Here is a 19,649-nt window from a genome sequence, read left to right on the forward strand (position 1 = left end):
ATCATCACCTTTAACACGTACGCGGGGCCCGCATTACATATTCATATTAAATTACCACGTAATGAAAGTAATACATTGTCTCCTTGTTTTCTCTGTGTGTGTGTTGCAGTATCTTGGGGATGCATTTGTTCGGCTGTAAATTCAGTTTGCAACAAGACAGCGGAGACACTTTACCCGACAGGAAGAACTTTGACTCTCTGCTCTGGGCGACTGTCACCGTGTTTCAGGTAAACACACACACACACACACACACACACACACACACACACACCTACACACACACACACACACACACACACACACACACACACACACACACACACACACACACACACACTCTCTCTCTCTCTCTCTACAAACACGCACATATGCACCAGGACGCAAATAAGTACGTCGAGAATATTTAATTTAGAGGAATTTCCACGTCAATGAATTTCAGTTAAATGTTGTATTTAAAAAATAATTGGGCTGAGAGTCAGAAACAGCAGCTGCTGCTGTCACTCGTATCGTCGTGACGACGTTCCCTATTATCGCGTTCGCTCCATTTTGGGGAGCGCTCACGCTCGATTCTTCTTCTTTTTTTTTCCAACAACATTTTCTAAACTCCCGCAGTGAGCAGGTAAGATGTGCTTCACAAGCAAAGTGGGAGGAAGAGTAATGGAACAAGGGCTCCACAGGAGCCCGTTTAACACTGATGAGCATAATTAATGTTCACGTTCACCGACAATGTGATATTAAATGAAGAATCCGCTCACACTCTTCTCTTCTTCTTCTTCTTCTTCATTTTTCTAATCCCCGCGTACGTTTGACGTTCCGCCATCTCTTCTCATCCCCGTCTGCAGATCCTCACCCAGGAGGACTGGAACGCGGTGCTCTATAACGGGATGGCCTCCACCACGCCGCTGGCCGCCCTCTACTTTGTGGCCCTCATGACCTTTGGCAACTACGTCCTCTTCAACTTGCTCGTCGCCATCTTGGTTGAGGGCTTTCAAGCCGAAGTAAGGGCAGAGAAGCCGTTTTATTTGAGCTACTTAGCGAATGAGGCGAAGAGAACGAGACTAAATGAGCTCTGTTGTGACGATGACACCAAAGCTGCCGACAAGAGAATAATCTCCACCATCCTGCCTGTGTGGTTTCTCTCTCTCTCTCTCTCTCTTTCTCTCCCTCTCTCTCTATCTCTCTCATTCTCTCTTTAGCCATCACTCTTATCCTTTCTCAGTTGTCCTCTCTTCCCTTATCTTACTCTCTCTTTCTATCCCCTAGTCTCTATTTGTCTCCATCTTTCTTTCTCACTGACACACACACACACACACACACACACACACACACACTATACTCTCCAGGGTAGGTTGTGTTTGATATCGCCTGCCATTCACAGCTGGTGAGCTTTTGTTGTTTAGTTTTCATCTTTTATCTCCAGCATCAGAACATACTAGCTCCCTTTATTTCTCTCTCTCTCTCTCTTGCTAACACTAAACCTCACACACACACACACACCTACACACACACACACACAGAGATACCCATTGCCAAAGCCTTCTGCCTCCATTTTTCTGGCGTGAATTTTAATTAAATTCTGTAAATCTTTATTGGCGTGACTACAGGAGAGCGCTGCCAAAGCCGTGCCCATAACTCAGCGATCGAACACCGGAGATCCCCTTCGCCCGTCTCCTTCCCCTCTCCGGCTCTCCGTCTCTCCATCTCTCCATCTCAAACATGCTCGTATTTTTTTCTCACTTTTACAACAACAGTCAACAGACAGTGAGAAAGGGGGGAGGGGGAAGCTGACGATGGAGATTGTGATGATCGTGTTGATCCCGGTGACGCCTGTGTGTGTGTGTGTGTGTTTTTAGGGAGATGCCAACAGATCCGAGGCAGATGACGAGAGACAATCGCTCAGTTTCGAGGATGAGGAGAAGTTGAGAGAGATGTACGCCGCAGGTACAAACCACTTGAAATTGGACGTGTTAATATTCACACACACATCACCTCAAAGGACCCTTTGTTATTCTTGCAACTTGGTGCTGTTGTTGTAGTTTTGTTCATCCTTCTTGTTTAAACCCAACAATGAGTCTTTTGTCCGCATGTGTTTATCCACTTGACTTCACACTTGTAGGGTGTGTTGCTGACGACCCCCAAAAAGTGCAGTTTTGAATGTGAGCTCCTGAGCTCTAGAGGACTTGTTTACGCTTCACATACACATGTTGTAGTGTTTTGAGAAGGGGAGTGCATTGTTACACGGCTCATTGTTGTTGTTTGCTCCAAATGAGCCGTATACATTTTATCATTAGTCGGGGATGCAACAATGTCATGGCAATTATTTTTTTAACATTTTGAATGGGCACAGCACTGCTAGCTCACTCACCAAGTTAATATCAGAGATCAGGAGAATGCAGCTCTAAAAAGACGTCAGACAGGTGGTCAGATGGTCATAGAGGTTGTAAACAAACTAATTATAACCCAAACTGTCTAAACGTCACAATGTACAGACCAACTTTGACCTACTTGGCACATGACACATGGCCAAGCAGCACGAAAATACCCCAAATTATGTAAATATATCTATTATTATCAAATACTATTCCATGTTTTGTATTATTATTAATTGAAAAATAGCTGCATGGAAGTATCTTGGTAGCCGAGTTACAGTGCATGTCATATGATATACGATATAATTGCAGTGTCACCCGTCTCTCACCCAATTCTGTGGCATTTCTAAAAATAATCTTCAAAAATCAAACAACCACCAGCTGCACAACTCAGAGTTTCTCTCTATGGGGATATACAAGATGTTTTCTAAGATTGTTATATATTCCGACTGGGATAAACAGTGTCAGTTGTTAAACTGTGGTATGTATTAATGTTTTGTATTTGTCTTGACCTTTTCTTTTTTTTCTGGTTAAAATTCCTCTGTGTCTCCAATTGTTGCTTCAACCCCGATCATAACCGACACCAATGATGGCCAAAAATCCCAAGTGTTTTCATCTGTGTGTGTGTGTGTGTGTGTGCAGAGCTCAAGATTCAGTCCATGATGCTCAGCCCCAACGGTCTCTTGAACCCCAAAGCCTCCATGCCCCATCACCTTCCTCCTCCCCTGCCGGTCATCACGCACACTGCAGCCACGCCCACCATCGACTACGGCCAGTCACGGCGGGCGAGCGGCGTTTCCATGGACTTCCACGGCCTTGAGCAGAGGTCACCGGTGAGCCTTCGGACACGCGCGCTTCAACTCACATCATCGCCACATTAAATGTTGGCCATGAAGTTGATCGATAGAAGCGCTCAAACTGAGAGGAGACAAAGCCAGGCTCAGCTGTGCTTCAGATATGATTGGAAAGATGAATATCTAAATGTATGATTGTTTAAATTAGATAAAAAATCGACAAAACACCAGAGTTTTATAATCCGTATGAGAAAATAAAACATCTGAATGGCCTCCAGTGTTTAAAAAGTGTAAACATCATGTTCTTTCAAATCATTCTTATGCATCTCCCTCCTCACGTAACATCTGCAGAGCCAAATATTTTTCGCAACCGACATTTTCTTTCCGCCAGCCCGCTCTGTCGACTCGCGTCTCGGGTCCGCACGTCAACACGTCTCACACCCGAGCGGATCCGAGCAAAGTTACTAACGGCTCTGATCATGCTGTGTGTCTGACTCATCGCAGCAGTGACAGAGAGTGTAACCTGTGCAGTGCAGAGAGGAAGAAGAGAGGAAGAAGACATGCATCGCTGCTCTCCTCAGCCGCCGCTGCCTGTTAATTGGCGGCACGCTGCTGTCAGCGACGGCCCTCTCTCCAGCTGCGGATGTTGAGTGGTTGGACGACGGGGATTTTCTCCCATAGTTCTCCTGGCCTTTTAGTGACATTTCACGTGGTTTCAACTTTTGCTTGCAAAATATCGTGGGCGTTGTTGACCCTCGCCGGCCATCTTTCAATCTGGTTACATATCATTTTTTAAAACTGTTTTTGCACTTGACCTATTTGAGTTACACTACCGTTCAAAAGTTTGGGGTCACTTAGAAATGTCTTTATTTTTCAAAGAAAAGCACTGTTTTTTCAATAAAGATAACATTAATCAAAAATACACACTATACATTGTTAATGTGGTAAATGACTATTCTAGGTGGAAACGTCTGGTTTCTCATGAAATATCTCCATAGGTGTATAGAGGCCCATTTCCATCAACTATCACTCCAGTGTTCTAATGGTACATTGTGTTTGATAATCGCCTTAGAAGACTAATATCTGATTAGAAAACCCTTGTGCAATTATGTTAGCACAGCTGAAAACAGTTATGCTGGTGATATAAGCTATACAACTGGCCTTCCTTTGAGCTTGAAGTTTGAAGAACAAAATTAATACTTCAAATATTAATCATTATTTCTAACCTTGTCAATGTCTTGACTATATTTTCTATTCAATTTTCAATTCATTTGATAAATAAAAGTGAGTTTTCATGGAAGACATGAAATTGTCTGGATGACACCAAACTTTTGAACGGTAGTGTATTTGATTTATATCCTGCCATTTCTTTGCAGTTTCTCACATGTCGAGTCATCTTAATTTCTGATTTAATCATCCATTTTAGACAGAAGTTAGGAGCGTTTGTTTTGATGCAACGGGTTTCCCTGCCGATACAAATACGACGGAATTATTGTCACATGACGTGTCGGCCTGAATCGAGATCACGATTGTGTTTATTTCAGTGAATCGGACTGTTTGTCCTCGTGTGCCGGCTGGTATGTGCATCACAGCACTTCTACCGCACAACACATACACAGAGTACCTTTAAAGTGTGAATAACTACATCTTTATTCGTAATCAATCAGAAATCCAACTCGTTGTTCCCGGTTGTCTGAAGTTGCCTTTGCAGGTTTCGTGGGACGCCGGTCCAGAGAGCCGTCGCTCCAGCTGGACCAGCATGAGCCGAGCCCCCAGCCTCCACAGGAGGAGTCAGTCGGGGGAGATGGAGTCCCTGCTGTCCACGAGCTCCGACTTCGGCAGCAGGGAGGCGTCGCTGGACCAGCCGGATTACCTGCAGGTGCCCATGCTCCACCCGCCCGACTGCAACGGCACCGGCTTCCACCTCCACGACGACGCCCCCCTGACCGCCCTCTGCCACAGCGACACGGAGGAGGACGAGATTGAGGAGGTGCAGTTGTTGGATTCGTTCAAATATAAGTCGGTCGGTTTGTTTGAGTGGACCACGAAGAAGTTGCCGGGCATCGTCACGATGTCAGTTTAAACAAGCTGATTAAAAAACTGTTCAGAAGTTAACAAACTGCTGTTGATTATCTTTTAAAGGCATAAATACCAACCTCTGAACCCTTGGATGCTTATATAACAATTTTGTGTCTTCCATGAAAAATCACACTTTTATTTATCAAATGAATATAAAATAAAATATAATATATAATTAATATATAATAATATTATATATAATATTATTATATATTAATTATTATTATATAATATAATAATAATAATAATAAATATATAATAATAATCTTCTAAGGCGATTAGCAACACACATGTACCATTAGAACACTGGGTGATAGTTGATGGAAATGGGCCTATATACCTATGGAAAAATAAAGTCATTTCTAAGTGATCCCAAACTTTTGAACGGTAGTGTAAATTTAGATTATGAGCATGGTGGAGAACATATTGGGAACATTGTTTGAGAAAAACTTGTTCCGCGTTGGAATGGTTTATGAGGTCACGACTGCAGTTCAATGTTTTCCACCCAAGTGAAAACTATTTAAATTGCATTTACACGGCGCCTTTCTAGTCCTCCGACCACTGCGGAGCTTTTACGCTGCATGTCAACATTCACCCGTTCACACACACACAGTCGTACACTCAGAGCCGAGGCTGCAGGTGCCAAAATACCCATATGGATCTAATCTAATTGCTCATTCACACTCACACACACACACACACACACACCGATGGCACAGTCTTCGGGAGAAATGTTGGATTCAGCATCTTCGCCATGTGGACTGGAGGAGCCAGGGGATTGTTGATCTTCTGAATACTGGACGACTCACTCGACCTCCTGAGCCGCAGCTGCTCGATTATGAATTATAACATGACCGCTGCATGACTCATCTGGAACACAAAATGTACTTGCGTTGAAATAGTTTGTCAAAATCCTCATGCAAATGTTATTCTTTTTTTATGTGTCTGTGTGTTTTTTTCCCCAGAGTTTATGTAAGAAGCTGAAAAAGATCCTCGAGCCATATGAGCCCCAGTGGTGCCTGGAGCATGAAGAGTGGTCTCTCTATCTGTTCGGTCCACACAACCGGTAAATACACAGTATACACACACACACACACACACACACACGCTGCCTCTAATATTCTCCCGAGTGGCCTATAGTGGCTTAACCAAAGCATGTGTGAATGTCAATTGAAGTGTGAAGGTTACAGCCAAGGCTCAGTAACACAGTGATCTCTTTTATCAATTAAAGCTGGCTGAGGTAATCCCCCCAAAAAACATGATGTTGACAAATGCATTGATGTGGGTGAAAAACTCATTTATTTCCTTTCTCCGCTCCTCTCTCCAGGCTCAGGTTGTGGTGTCAGAGGGTCATTGGTCACAAGATGTTTGATTACATCATCCTCCTCTTCATCTTCCTCAATTGTATCACCATTGCACTGGAAAGACCGGACATACAGTCCAACAGCATGGTAGCACACACACACACACACACTGACATGTTTTTGTTTCCCAATACTTGTGAGGACCCTGACTGGCATGTAGTTCCCTTATAGCACAATCGTAACAACAAGCTCAACCCCAGGAGGAACTTTTAACTAGATATAAAACAATATAAATGTAATACTGAGCCCTCTTGTAGACCTTCATGAGTAAACAAGACCATCGGAAATAAAATTGGCTATTTTTAGAAAGTTATTCTTAATGTCTGTCATCGCTGCACTGGGTCAGGCCTCTGGCAGCGACCAGCGGGTCCAGGTCCAGCTGGGATCCAACCACGACAATACTCACATACTGGGCCCACAGGAGAGAAGGAATGCGTGGGAGAACCAGACAGCTGATGCAATAACATGAGAGGTTCTCTAGAGGGACTCTGAGGACATTCGTCCACAGGGACCTCCAAAAACAACTCAAAATGAAAGTTCCTTGGAGCAGCTTTGAACCTCAACTTTATGGTTGTAATGTTGCACTAAAAACTGTACTCCTCGTCTGGTCTGGTCTATTTAATTATATTCCATCAATATTATTTTCTTGATTGTGTTATTTTTAAATGTCGTTTTTCTATTCCTTATAAAGCTCTGTGTTGGAAATAAACTCGACTTAAGCTGAATCTGATTCTAACCGTAACGCCAACATCCGGTGCAAACCTCAAACAGCCCTGATAATCTCATTATCAGTCCTCACAAAGACACAAGTACACAACAACACACATGCAACACAACACAGGCTGTTGATTACAGCAGAGTTCATGTGCTCGTTGCTGAGTATTGGAGCTCTCAGTATTTTCCTTTATCGTGGTTGTACTCCAATCTAAATGGATTTGTATTCCTCTTATTATATAATATGTCGGAGTGAGAATACTAAAGCTAATGGGAAACAAAAATAAGTTAAATTGACAAATATGCTTCTCTGTGTGTGTCTGTATACACTCACACGTGTATATAAATGCATATATATATATGTGTGTGTGTGTGTGTGTGTGTGTGACAGGAGCGGGTTTTCCTCAGCGTGTCCAATTACGTCTTCACAGTGATCTTCGTGGCTGAAATGATGATCAAGGTAACCGTGACTAAACGAGCACTTCACTCCAGATTCATATTCTCGTATTTCCTCCTAAAACGAGTAATTTTCTTTCCGAGTGGGGGATCCGAATCGCTTTTAAAACTAATTTTTACGCCTCACATTAATCACCTCCTAATATTCACCTCATATGTTTTTTTTTCATTATTCCGGTAACTTCGCTCCGCGTGTGTTCAGGTGGTAGCTATGGGAATGTACTTTGGAACCGGCGTGTACCTGCAGAGCAGCTGGAACATCCTGGACGGCCTGCTGGTGTTCGTGTCCCTGGTGGACATCCTGGTGTCCGTCGCATCAGCAGACGGTAATCGAATCTTAGGCATCCTCCGGGTGCTTCGTCTGCTCCGCACATTGCGACCGCTCAGGTAGGATTACGGTGTTTTCTCCCGCGTTTGGTCCATTATTACTATCTGGTGTACTTTGTGTAGCATATGTGTGTGTGTGTGTGTGTGTGTGTGCCGCAGGGTGATAAGTCGGGCTCCTGGTCTGAAACTGGTGGTGGAGACTCTGATCACATCTCTCAGACCCATTGGGAACATCGTGCTCATCTGCTGTGCTTTTTTTACCGTTTTTGGAATTCTGGGAGTCCAGGTAACCATTTATACGGTTTATTCCACGTTCCCCTCACTGTCGGTTGACGATAAGCCTCATTATTTTAGGATTTTTTTTTCCATATAAAAAGAATCAGTTTAAACTTATTTTCATTCGGTTTTTTTTGTGTTCCCACAAAATCCAAACCTGGTTGTATTTTCTGCTGCAATAAAACACCGATCCCCATTATTTAAAATTAACGAGGCACAACTCGGAAAATGCTTCAGGTAATAAAATAGGGGGAGAGAGAAAAATTGGGACGAAATGCAAATGAGCTGCTGATTCTGCGCCAGAGTTCCTGGAAGTAATTTAAAAATACAATGGGGATTGTGCTTTTCTATAATTGAACCGTCACCTGGATTGATGTAATATTAATTTCATTCATCAATTAATGTTTTTTATAGATTAATTTCTGTCAATTTGGCATATGTTATCAGTTTTTTTATTAATGGGATTAATTTAATTAAAAACAAAACATTATATTAAATTAAAACATACCAAAATATACAGGATATAAAAGGATCTGTAAGATTATCACGTTATAAAACAGTGATTCGCCCAAAGATAGGAAATAAAATATTTATTAAAGTTTACAAAAATCTGTTTACTTTTGACTTGTAATTAATTCTTGTGACATACTGGCTAGTTGAATCTCCCCAGGCCTTGATATCGTCAGAGCAGAGGAGACTGTGAGTGTAAATGCACTTTGTTTGAACTCTTTGTTTGTAACTCGCATATGCATCGCTTCACTTTAAGCCCGGTAAGCCAAAAAGGTTTTTAAATATTTATTCCAATGGTATTTTGGTACTGAAATTCATTGACTGTAAAGGGCTTCTGTAAACTCTCCTCCTATTCGGCATTTGCTTGTTTCCATTTTTGGAAATAATCCCGCGGTTATTCGTAATGAATGCTCGGAGAAAAAATGACGCTTGATGAATGGCGAAGCTAATCTTACCACACAGGCGTTTATTTCCCAGAAACACACTTCCACTGAATCACACGGTAATGAGAGCGCTCCACGCCGGAGTGTGTAATAGCTGTGAAGCCGACTGGACCAGATGGTACTTTCACTGCAACATGCAGTCGGCCTGAAGGCGCTCGCAGACTAATCTACTGTACAGTCATAGTCTAGGAGCTGTGTTTACATTACCCAGAGCTCACCGTGCTCACGTATGTGTGTGTGTGTGTCATGTATGCACACATCTGTCTGTGAATACAGCTGTTTAAGGGGAAGTTCTTCCACTGCGAAGGGCTCGACGTGAGCAACATCACCAATAAAACCCAGTGTCTGGGGGCGGGATACCGCTGGGTGCGACGCAAATACAACTTTGACAACCTGGGACAGGTTTGTCGCACACACACACACACACAAATACACACACACACACACAACAAGAGGGCTGACACCTACTCTTACAACCGGATTGACAGCATGACACTTGATTTATCTCTCGCTCTTTCAGGCCCTGATGTCACTGTTTGTGCTGTCATGTAAAGACGGCTGGGTCAGCATCATGTACGACGGGCTGGACGCTGTCGCCGTGGACAAGCAGGTGAAGACACACACACACACACACACAGGAAGTGGCGACTATGGGTCAGTGGTTAGCAGGTCTGTCTTTCAATCAGGGGGTTGGAGGTTCAATCCCCGCCCTAGTCGATGTGTCCTTGAGCAAGACACTTAATCCTGAATTGCTCCCTGTAGTTGCATCTACAGTGTATGAATGTAACAGGATTGTAAGTCGCTTTGGATAAAGGCGTCAGCCAAATGACATGTAATTAATAAAATAAAATGTGGGAAGTACCACATAAATATCAGGAAGACATGCAAATAGTTCAGACCGTATATTTTGTGTTTTGGTTCTGTTTTTTTTGTTTTTAGCCTGTGATGGTGTTTGTTTCAAGCAGATAGGGGGAATATTTCAGGAGTGGAGAGAGAGAGGTGTAAGGAAACACAAAGAGCAGATGGAGGAATAGATGTGGGTTGACTCGGTGCTGACTCAAGATTCATATTGTTTGTTGTTTATGCTCTCTCCTCTTCTTCCTCGCCACCGCTTCTCAACCTGTTTTGTCACTATTTTGTCCTCTGACTTTTTCCCTGCATTACCTTTCCTCCTCCTCCTCTCCTTCTTTCTCCTCCTCCTCCCGTCTTCTTCCGTTCTCTTCCCTCTGTCTCCTTGCAGCCGATACGAAACAACAACCCCTGGATGCTGCTGTTTTTCATCTCCTTCCTCCTCATCGTCAGCTTTTTTGTGCTCAACATGTTTGTGGGCGTGGTGGTGGAGAACTTTCACAAGTGTCGCCAGGAGCAGGAGGAGGAGGAGACGCGGCTGAGGGAGGAGAAACGGAAGAAACGGTCGGAGAAGAGGAGGAGAAGTGAGATAACGGGAGGGGAAGGGGACGGAAGTGTGTGTGGACGCATGAACGTTACACTCGTGTGCCATCGGAATTCCAAAACCACCGTCCAGGCCGTCTTACTCGAGGCTTATGAGATAAGATAAGATGATCCTTCATTCATCCCGCAGCGGGGAAATGTAAAGGATTACATCATCAGAGTGCAAAGTGCAAACAAGAAACATGGTAAAGAAACAAGATTAACATCCAAAAAAAAGTATAAATAACTAAATAAGTAATGAAAAACAGTAAAGACTCCACAGTAACTGGAATATTATATATACAGACATAATCCATATTAATATAGTGTATTTATATTGCACAGGTTTGAGGTGTTTTGTGATCTCCTCTCCCAAACACACACCGGGGGGGGAAGCAGCCAGTGGCTGAAAGAGGATGATGATGATAGCTTAGCCATCATCATCTTCCTCTTCCATTGTATCCAGTGGACACAGCAACACACCGACGGCCTTCTTTATCAGCGTGTTCAGTCTCTTCCTGTCGGCTTATGCTTTTATCCGCATCTGCTGTGTTTTCATGTCAGGGCTCTGAACTGTGAAATTCACAAGTGCCCATGTTTATCTACGATTGGCATGAATAGGATATGGAATGATGACTTAACAGTTTTTATGTGAATTCTGTTCAAGGTTTGTGAAGCTGAAGTCGTGTTTTTTCTTCCTTTTAATGTAAAAACAGGCACAAAGCGAAAATAAGAAGCCGAGCTGCGGGAAGAAAAGAAAAGCGTTAAACACCCCATTTCCACATTGATCGCGAATCGGCTGCAGACGTGTAATCATTATGCTAATGAGGCGCAACACAACACAAGTCCAACATCTCCAAACCTTATTGACCGTGTGTGAGCTGTGGTATTGATGTCGGGCCATGAGGCTTTCGTTGCAGTTTGTTCTGTCGTTGTTTCACGGGGTCGAGATCTGGGCTCCACGGAAAACCGTTTCTTTATGGACCGTCCATCGTGTAGCGGGACGTTGTCGTGTTGAGATTACGCCCCCAGGAGGAGCGCCGGGCTTTGAAGCAAATGTTACGTTCATAAAAATGTCTGTGTCCGTCACGTGATTCCACGAGGACCGACAAAATAGACTTACAATGGGAAAGAGACGTCTAGTTTTCTTTCTGTGAATAAACTTCCTTCTATGAACACTTGAATCATTAGGCCCTAAAAGTTGTGAAATGCACTGATGGCCGAGAGCACCCACGGGCCCACTGACTTCTGGCCATCTCCAGTAGCTGTAATACACACAAACACACACTCGGTAAACCTCTTTTCTCCGCACACATACTGTACGAGTGCATGCGTACTTATGATGCTCACGATACACGCTTTCTACAGCACACACTTTCTCCTTATTGCCTCTCGCTCCGTCCTTCTCTCTCTGCAGTGTAATCTCCAGTAGTGCTTTCCTCTCCGTCAGTTAACTGTCTGGCAGCAGGCAGGCGGAGTTTTTGCCCAAAGACAACTTGAGGTCATGTAGTGTGTGTGTGCGTGCGCGTGATGGATAGGGTGGAATTCCCGGGGTGGCACTTTTAATCCGAGCACAAATACATATGCACACTCACACACACACACACATATGCATATGCACACACACACACAAAGCAGTGCGCCACTTGGCATCCACTTCATCAGTGACTTCATAGATCATATTATGCTTTTCTTTCAGGAGGAATTAATGATTAAATGTGTGTGTGTGTGTGTGTGTGTGTCTCAAACGCAGGGGCCCAGGAGAAGCCGTACTACGCCGACTACTCCCCGCTGCGTCGATCCATCCACACCGTGTGCACCAGCCACTACCTGGATCTCTTCATCACCATCATCATCTTCACAAACCTCCTCACCATGAGCATGGAGCACTACAATCAGCCGCGGGTAACCATGGCAACACCTTCTACCACCTGCCCTAGAACCATAGTAATGAGGCCGTGTGTGCGGCGGTACAGTACAGTGTTTGATTTAAAAAGTGTGTGTGTTTCCCGCAGTACTTTGAGGAGATACTGAAGTACTGCAATTACGTCTTCACGGTGGTTTTTGTCATCGAGGCGATACTCAAGCTCATCGCTTTCGGCCTGCGCCGCTTTTTCAAAGAGAGGTACTCAAGCTCTCACATCAATACAAACACTCACACACACATGGCTTCATCCTTACACTTGTTTGTGTCTCTCTGTGTGTGTGTGTGTGTGTCAAGATGGAACCAGTTGGACCTCGCCATTGTGTTGTTGTCCATCATGGGAATCGCACTGGAAGAAATAGACCTGAATGCTTCCCTCCCCATCAATCCTACCATCATACGCATCATGAGAGTCCTCAGGATAACAAGAGGTACACACACACACACACACACACACACATGATGATGATATTGTGGATGATAGGAGCTGACATGTTACAATGTTTTAGTGTTGAAGCTGTTGAAGATGGCCACGGGGATGAGAGCTCTGCTGGACACCGTGATGCAAGCTCTTCCTCAGGTGATATATCGCGTCTCTTTAACTCCGCGTCTGGTTTTTCCAGATCTGACCATTTGCAGACAGCTTGTTTTAATCAGCGATGTATCAGGCCTGGCACCGACCGCCTCCCTTCAGGATTTACTGACATTCCCCCAGCAGACTGCTCAGGGACACTAAATAACCACCAAACAAGCGTGACGACATCCTCACATTCAGCCAAAGGCTAATAATGGTTCATGTTTAAATGTATCAGCGTGGCGGATACATCCTCAGCTCAATCATCGCTTTATGGCACATTACACAGCTGCTTTGGTGTGATTGTTTTTCTTCTGAATGTCCGCGAGATGATAAACCATGAACCAGAATATATATATATATTTTATTTTATATTTTCTTTGTATACTTCTTGTATATATCTTTCACTTGTATACATCTATATCTTTCATCCCTGTTTTTTATATTTTATATATTTTTTTTATTCTCGTGTGTTTAGTTTATTGGTGCTGCTACTGCTACGACAAATTTCCCCTTGGGGATTAATAAAGTATTTATCTATCTATCTATCTATCAGAAAGTCCGTTCGGAAAGCTTAACGTCACACAGATATTTATTCTCCTTTTCGGTTGGATTGCAAAAACTCTCATAAAGTCACACCAGCAATATGTTTCTTCTACTTGTCATTGCTGGTGAAGGAAAAAGTCAAATGGTCCACATGTATGACCAGGTATTTACCTGATTGGTGGAAGCAGGGCATTTCCAGATGGGATGCAGCAGAAGTGATTTATGAGGCCTGATTTCAAGTTTTCTTCTTTTCTTTTTTCATTCGAAGCCTCCACGATGTCACCTGTCTCGATCGGGATGCTGCATATTTTTATTTTTTTGACGCAGTGCTATTGTTGGCCAACACAAAACTTTACAAGCGAGGACTCAACCGAACTGTCTTTAGACACATTTCATGGCTCAAAGGACAGCAATGCTGTTCGGTCGGGACAACTTTTTAAAAATATTGCAAACTACTCGACGGATTATTGTGAATTCTGTCCAGATATGCATGGTCCCAGAAGGATAAAGCCTAGTGAATATAGCGACCCCCTGACCTTTCATCTCCCGCCAACAGGAGGTTATACATCTATATATATATGTCTCCACAACTACCAGATAGATTGTGATAACTTCTGTTATCCCTTAACCTCTTATCTAGATCATTTATAATAATAAGATATTGGTCCATGACCTGAACAACTATTTATTTATTCCGTGTTTATTGTGAACGAGCTAATGCTAGCACACCAAACTAAGATAGTGAGCATGGAAAAAATAATCATTACCTTTTCACAGCATATTGGAATTAGCATTTAACTCAAAGCTGCTATTATGACTTAGATTTAACCCTCCTGTTACCTTCACATTGACTAACATATTTTACCCTCTGGGTCAATTTGACCCCAGCAATTAAAACCTCCAGAAAATTATTAGAATTAATATTGTTTCCCAAGTTTAAGTGTGAGGTACTTTATGTTTGTTTGTTGACTACCTAAATAGCCCTTTAAATATATTAAAAAGTAGATATTTCTTATGTTTGACACAGCGAAAAACAGCCTGGGGTCAAATTGACCCCAAAGAACACCGACATTAAACATTGAATGGGGTCAAATTGACCCTAAAGGTAACAGGAGGGTTAATTGGTGAGAATGGTGGACCGGGATGATGAGCTCTGTGGAGGGGGGGGGGGGGGGGGGGGGATGCTTCAGGAAGGATCCACCACAGCGCCTGGGCTCAGTGGACCCTCAGGGGACCCTCATGGGACCCTACGAGAAATGAGAGAGGAGAGAGAAAAGCGGCGGGATGGTGTGGCACAGTAAATGAGAACAGGTGTGCTGAGCAGAGAAATTTTTTCTAAACAGACTGTTTTCCTGCTCCTTTCACGGAGCTTGACAGTGCGATCAGGCCTATCGATCCCATATTCGTCAGCAAAAAACACAAGTAAGAATCTCAAGAATCTCTTGTGCAGAAAAAATACCCATGATCCTTCACTGCCTTCCCACCCACGAGTAACACCAAATGTCTCTGAAGTGACCGATCGTTGCCGGGGGATTGAACCCCGGTCTTTTCAGCGGCGTCCAGGTGAACTTCATCAAAAGGTTTAGCCGTCAGACGTCTCCATACTTCCCACGCTGGGGGGAGGCAAGCCGAGTCCCTGTGAATTGCTTTATTATTTCAATAAACAGGCGACTTTGCGCTTCACGAGAACTGGATCCAGGCTTTGAAAAGTGCACTTAAACAAGTATTTTGAGATATGATTCAAAACCAGGTGTCAGGACGTCTTAAGATGTGGAACACATACAGGACTGTCTCAGAAAATTAGAATATTGTGATAAAGTTATTTATTTTCTGTAATGCAATTAAAAAAACAAAAATGTCATGCATTCTGGATTCATTACAAATCAACTGAAATATTACAAGCCTTTTATTCTTTTAATATTGCTGATTATGGCTTACAGCTTAAGAAAACTCTAAAATCCTATCTCATAAAATTTTAATATTTCCTCAGACCAAGTAAAAAAAAAGATTTATAACAGCTGAGTGTTTGTCAAGGCTCAGGAAACCCTTGCAGGTGTTTCGAGTTAATTAGACAATTCAAGTGATTTGTTTAATACCCTACTAGTATACTTTTTCATGATATTCTAATATTTAGAGATAGGATATTTGAGTTTTCTTAAGCTGTAAGCCATAATCAGCAATATTAAAAGAATAAAAGGCTTGCAATATTTCAGTTGATTTGTAATGAATCCAGAATGCATGACATTTTTGTTTTTTTAATTGCATTACAGAAAATAAAGAACTTCATCACAATATTCTAATTTTCTGAGACAGTCCTGTATATGCAATGCCTCTGTCTATGGCCTCTCTCTATCTGTTCGCATGCTCTCGCTCGATGTATACTGTACATGTCCTTTTCTCTGTGTATCACACACTGTGTATATCTGTGTTTGTGTGTGTGTGTGTGTGTAATACGTCTGTCTAGGTGGGGAATCTGGGTCTGCTCTTCATGTTGCTGTTCTTCATCTATGCAGCTCTGGGAGTTGAGCTCTTTGGAAAACTGGGTTAGTGTGTGTGTGTGTGTGTGTGTGTGTGCGTGTACGTGCTGTGTATGTGCAAAAGCATGTGAGTGTGTGTGTGTGCCTCAGCTGACTATCCGTAGATTACATAACATGCGTACATGTTTTTGTTACACACATTAATTATGTCAATTGAGAATCAGTGCTCTAATCTACACACAGTTCTCTTTCTTCTCTCCCATCGTCTTCCTCTCTTTTACTCTTACTGCCTCTCAGACTCTTCTCCTCTTCTCATCCTCTTTTCAGAGTGTACAGACGAGAACCCGTGTGAAGGTCTGAGTCGCCACGCTACCTTTGACAACTTCGGCATGGCTTTCCTCACACTCTTCAGGGTGTCTACCGGGGACAACTGGAATGGGATTATGAAGGTTATTTTTCTTCCTCTCCTCTGCTGTATGTGTGTGTGTGTTTTCTTCTTCTTTTTTTCTCCTTTTTTTTTATTTTTAAAGAAGATGGATGGACGAGAAAATCTCTGTTTGTGTGTGTGTGTGTGTGTGTGTGTGTGTGTGTGTGTCTCAAAGCACCGGTTGTGAGACAGGCGTTGCATTAAGCAGAGAGAAGATCACTGTTTTTATGACAGCATAAGAGCTGCTGACATTAGAGGTTTAGGAGAGTGTATTATTCTTCTTTGACAGCCTCAAGGTCTGGTCACACTCAGATCCACACCTCCCCCTGCTGGAGAGGAGATGAATTACAACAAAGGGAAATAATCTGAACATCGCCTTAAATCACTTTATCCATGATACTTTTTCCAACATTTAATAATCTCGACCCTCTCCTCTCACCCGCCGGTTGTCCAGGACACGCTGCGAGAATGTCGCCCGCAGGAACGCCACTGCCTCACCTACCTGCCCCTGATCTCGCCCGTTTATTTCGTCACCTTCGTCCTCACGGCTCAGTTCGTGCTGGTCAACGTGGTCGTGGCCGTTCTCATGAAAAACCTGGAAGACAGCAACAAGGAGGCGCTGCTGGATGAGCTGGAGGAGAAGAAGGAGCGGGAAGAGATGCTGGAGCGGGAGGAGGCCAGTCGTCGGCTCAGCGCCGCGTCCGTGGGCGGAGACCTGGCGCCGAACGCGGGCGCACCTGCTCAGGTAAACGCACGTCGTTTAGCGTCTCTCCCGTGTCTCAGGAAGGTGACGATGACGATGACAGCGGTGATGATCTTGTGTGGCAGGTTGAGGATGAGGATTGTTCCCATGGCAACCTGCTGAGCATAGGACGCATGCTGTCTCTCCCCAGCGACAGCCACGTCCAGCCACTCAGATGCTCCCCTTATCCCCCCATTTGCCACGAGGCGTACGCCGGCTACAGCTACTCAGGTAATTTGGTGGTTTGAGGCCAATTAAATGAAGGAACATTTCAGTCACTGCGCTACAACCGCTAACTGATTGCTGTAAAGGTTATTGCTTCCATAAATAGCAGAGAAGGCTGTTGAGACGTGATGCAGCAGAACAAGAGTCACTGTTATTACAGACCTGAGAGCGAGAGATGGGTATTTTAATATTCGTGACAGATTGTTAGGATGAGTGTGGGTGCCGACAAAGCACATTGGTGTCATCTTTTTCCACAACTGATGGTCCCTTCTCTCTCTTAGTTTTACCACTTTTAAATAGCTCGGTCTTTACACGTTTGTTAATCCGAGCAGCAAAACACTGCGTTTTTATTTATGCGCACATCTCTACCGAGATTGTATACATATGGAGTACTTAAAATGTCTTAACCCTTGTGTTGCCTTAGGGTCATTTTGACCCGAATCAATATTACACCCCCCCCTTTTTTGGTCATTTTTTGAATTCAATGTTTTCTCCTCCTCCTGTACTATATTTATATATATTTTACCTTTTTTTTCAATTTGAAAAATTAAAGCAATTAAAAAAAAATTAATTTATTTTTAATTATATTTTTCTTTATTTAGTGTGAGGGCACTTTTTGTTTTTTTGTTTGTTAAACAAAAGAATTAAACATTATTAAATGGGAATTTATTAATCCTATGGGCGGGGATTAAATATAAATAAATAAATAAACCCATGAATAAATAAAAAATGCTGAATTAAATGTGTAAATAAATAAATACAGCAATAAATACAGAAATGTTTAAATAAATGTATAAATAAATACTGGAATAAATAAATAAATGCTTCAATAAATGTATTATGAATAAATAAATACATGATAAATAAATGCTTAAATAAATCTATAAATAAATACAGGAATAAATAAATAAATGCTTAAATATATCTATAAATGAATACAGGAATAAATAAATAAATGCTAAAACAAATGTATAAATAAATACAGGAATACATCAATATAAATTATACAGTAACAGGACATCATTGAATAAATCTATTCCTACATTTATGTATTTCTTCATTTATTTATGTCTCTATTTATGTGTCCACACGTATTTCTTCATTCATTTATGCGGGACATGTATGTGTCCTTATATGATAAGATATAATGTATGTAGTTTGTGACCAAAAACAAAACACATGTCGACTGTGGGTCAGTGGTTACCAGGTCCGTCTTTCAATTCAGGAGGTTGGCGGTTCAATCTCCGCCTTAGTTGATGTGTCTTTGAGCAAGACACTTAATCCTGAGTTGCTCCCTGTCGCTGTGTCTTTCATGTATGAATTAAACATGATTGTAAGTCGCTTTGGATAAAAGCGACAGCTAAATGACATAAAATGTAATATAATGTAATGTAGAAAACATTCAGCTGCTTACTTAAACAGGAGTGTAATTGATGCATCCTATTTTCAACTGTAGATATATATGTATCGGGTGCTCTAGTAGTGAGTATTTATAGAAGCAGCAGGACGCTGTATATGGGATTGACTCAAAATAAACTGCAGTGTTTATGTTCACGCTAATGAAGCGTATGTGAAGCATAATGTCCACGGCACCCGGGGGCCTCATTGGAGGGTTTTAAACAGTTCTTGGACAACAATGAAGCTCTCTGGCACGGAGGAAGGAATGATATCAGGCTTTGGATGAACAGACTAAACGTGTTAAAAGGGTCAGTTCATGGCTGGTGTTGGTCTGTCGGAAAAAATATATAGAATATCTACAGACTTATTCTGTTTATTTGATTTTCACCAAGAGGGACCTTGTGGCCAATCCTCTTGAACGCAATATCTCAGCAACGCCTGGAGGGAAGTTTATTCAGACCCGACACAAACGTTCCCCTGGACTCAAGGAAGAACTGATTAGATGGGGTCAAAAGGTCAAGGTCACTGTGACCTCACGTACGACCCTTCCTGTGGTATCTCTGGAGCGAATTT

The 19,649-nt window shown here is 42.6% G+C and overlaps 1 protein-coding gene across 2 annotated transcripts in view; it reads left to right on the forward strand.

Moving 5' to 3' along the window:
• LOC130189996 (voltage-dependent T-type calcium channel subunit alpha-1I-like) overlaps positions 1-19,649 on the forward strand; it is a 51,767-nt gene that overhangs the window by 27,969 nt on the left and 4,149 nt on the right. Inside the window, exons 13-33 of one of the 2 annotated variants that reach the window (XM_056409078.1) lie at positions 110-227; positions 843-998; positions 1,854-1,941; positions 3,012-3,202; positions 4,863-5,153; positions 6,208-6,308; positions 6,570-6,693; positions 7,712-7,780; positions 7,979-8,163; positions 8,263-8,389; positions 9,609-9,734; positions 9,853-9,942; positions 10,573-10,765; positions 12,517-12,668; positions 12,779-12,888; positions 12,985-13,118; positions 13,197-13,267; positions 16,272-16,350; positions 16,612-16,733; positions 17,166-17,456; positions 17,540-17,684. In XM_056409078.1, the coding sequence (XP_056265053.1) occupies positions 110-227; positions 843-998; positions 1,854-1,941; positions 3,012-3,202; positions 4,863-5,153; positions 6,208-6,308; positions 6,570-6,693; positions 7,712-7,780; positions 7,979-8,163; positions 8,263-8,389; positions 9,609-9,734; positions 9,853-9,942; positions 10,573-10,765; positions 12,517-12,668; positions 12,779-12,888; positions 12,985-13,118; positions 13,197-13,267; positions 16,272-16,350; positions 16,612-16,733; positions 17,166-17,456; positions 17,540-17,684 (2,963 nt within the window). The remainder of the gene's footprint in view (positions 1-109; positions 228-842; positions 999-1,853; positions 1,942-3,011; positions 3,203-4,862; positions 5,154-6,207; positions 6,309-6,569; positions 6,694-7,711; positions 7,781-7,978; positions 8,164-8,262; positions 8,390-9,608; positions 9,735-9,852; positions 9,943-10,572; positions 10,766-12,516; positions 12,669-12,778; positions 12,889-12,984; positions 13,119-13,196; positions 13,268-16,271; positions 16,351-16,611; positions 16,734-17,165; positions 17,457-17,539; positions 17,685-19,649) is intronic. The other variant, XM_056409079.1, reaches the window with a different exon arrangement.

Source organism: Pseudoliparis swirei, chromosome 24, assembly GCF_029220125.1.
Source record: "Pseudoliparis swirei isolate HS2019 ecotype Mariana Trench chromosome 24, NWPU_hadal_v1, whole genome shotgun sequence".
NCBI classification, from domain to species: Eukaryota; Metazoa; Chordata; class Actinopteri; order Perciformes; family Liparidae; genus Pseudoliparis; species Pseudoliparis swirei.